We start from the raw sequence: 1,574 nt of genomic DNA, 5'->3' as shown, positions 1-1,574 counted from the left end.
TATATATTTTGTTGGGATGGAAATTGATAATCAGAGAGGGCATAGGGATCCCCTCAAAGGGCCCAGATCCATTAAAAAATATTGAAATTAGCTTCTTGACTGGAAAATACACTCTGTAGCATTTCCAGAATCTGAGCAAAGTGCATTAGTGTGAAAATTTGTCCTTTTATTTTCCTCTGTGCTGGTAGTCATCTCCACCACATGGATCCAGGAAACTACACAGGAATTTCAGAGTTTCTTCTTTTGGGATTATCAGAGGAACCAGAACTGCAGCCCATCATTTTTGGGCTTTTCCTCTTTATGTACCTGATCACTGTGTTTGGAAACCTGCTCATCATTCTGACTGTCAACTCTGACTCCCACCTCCACACACCCATGTACTTCTTCCTCTCCAACCTCTCCTTCTCTGACATCTGTTTCACCTCCACCACCATTCCCAAGATGCTGTGGAACATCCAGACTCAGAGTAAAGTGATCACTTATGAAGGCTGCCTCAGCCAGATGTATTTTTTCACTCTCTTTGTAGGATTAGACAACTTTCTCTTGACTGTGATGGCTTATGACCGCTTTGTGGCCATCTGTCATCCACTAAACTACACGATCATCATGAACTCCTGGCTCTGCGGACTGCTGGTTCTGGTGTCCTGGTTCCTGAGTGTCTTGCATTCCACATTACAAACCTCAATGGTGTTGCGGCTGTCCTTCTGTAGAGTCTTAAAAATCCCTCACTTTTTCTGTGAACTCAAACAGATGATACAACTTGCATGTTCTGACACCTTTCTCAATAACATGGCGATGTATTTTGCAGTTATGCTGCTGGCTGTTGTTCCCTTTGCAGGGATCATTTACTCTTACTGTAAGATAATTTCCTCCATATATGGGATCTCATCAGCTCAGGGCAAGTATAAAGCATTTTCCACCTGTGCATCTCACCTCTCAGTTGTCTTTTTATTTTATTGTACAAGTCTAGGAGTATACCTTAGCTCTGCTGCTAACCATGGATCCCACTCAAGTGTAGTAGCCTCAGTCATGTACACCGTGGCCATGCCCATGCTGAATCCCTTCATCTACAGCCTCAGGAACAAAGACATAAAGGAGGCTTTGGTGAGATTCTCTGGGAGGGAAGGTCTAAAAGGACCAATTGTCCTGGGTATGAAAAATTGTGCAGAATCACCAAGAACATAGCCTGAGCCAAGTGTTGACATTTTTTTAAAAATTAGATTCAGGAAGTGGAACATGCCCTCTCTATTTTTTTTCTGGGAATTACTTTTATTTTGCCCCCTCTATAATTTATGTAAATTACTTTATTAAGTTTTGTGGTATCTCTGATATCCAAGAGACTTTCCTTTGTTATTTTCTTACTTTCAATGGTAATCCTAACTTTAGATTTTAAATATTTGGAAATTTTCACTTATTCAAAGGACTACATGGATGTGTTAAGGTAATTTCTTCTTAAATAAAATACATCATAGTGAGTATTATTTATTTGGTTTGACATACTACTCCTATGGGAAATCTACTCTTGGCCACCACAGCTATTTATGTAAGTTTATAACAGAGAAAAATCTGAAACT

The 1,574-nt window shown here is 39.9% G+C and overlaps 1 protein-coding gene across 1 annotated transcript; it reads left to right on the top strand.

The window, feature by feature from the left end:
- The first annotated feature begins 201 nt into the window (after positions 1–201).
- LOC132010372 (olfactory receptor-like protein OLF4) lies at positions 202–1,185 on the top strand. Its single transcript, XM_059388250.1, has one exon. It carries the CDS (start codon positions 202–204, stop codon positions 1,183–1,185), a length of 984 nt encoding a protein of 327 aa, XP_059244233.1.
- The last annotated feature ends 389 nt before the right edge of the window (positions 1,186–1,574 follow it).

The sequence above is a fragment of the Mustela nigripes genome, chromosome 2 (assembly GCF_022355385.1).
Source record: "Mustela nigripes isolate SB6536 chromosome 2, MUSNIG.SB6536, whole genome shotgun sequence".
Lineage (NCBI taxonomy): Eukaryota > Metazoa > Chordata > Mammalia > Carnivora > Mustelidae > Mustela > Mustela nigripes.
This window is presented reverse-complemented; position numbering and strand designations above follow the sequence as displayed.

Coding starts and splice junctions, on each gene's coding strand:
- LOC132010372 (XM_059388250.1), top strand. CDS start 202: ATGGATCCAGGAAACTACACAGGAATTTCAGAGTTTCTTCTTTTGGGA.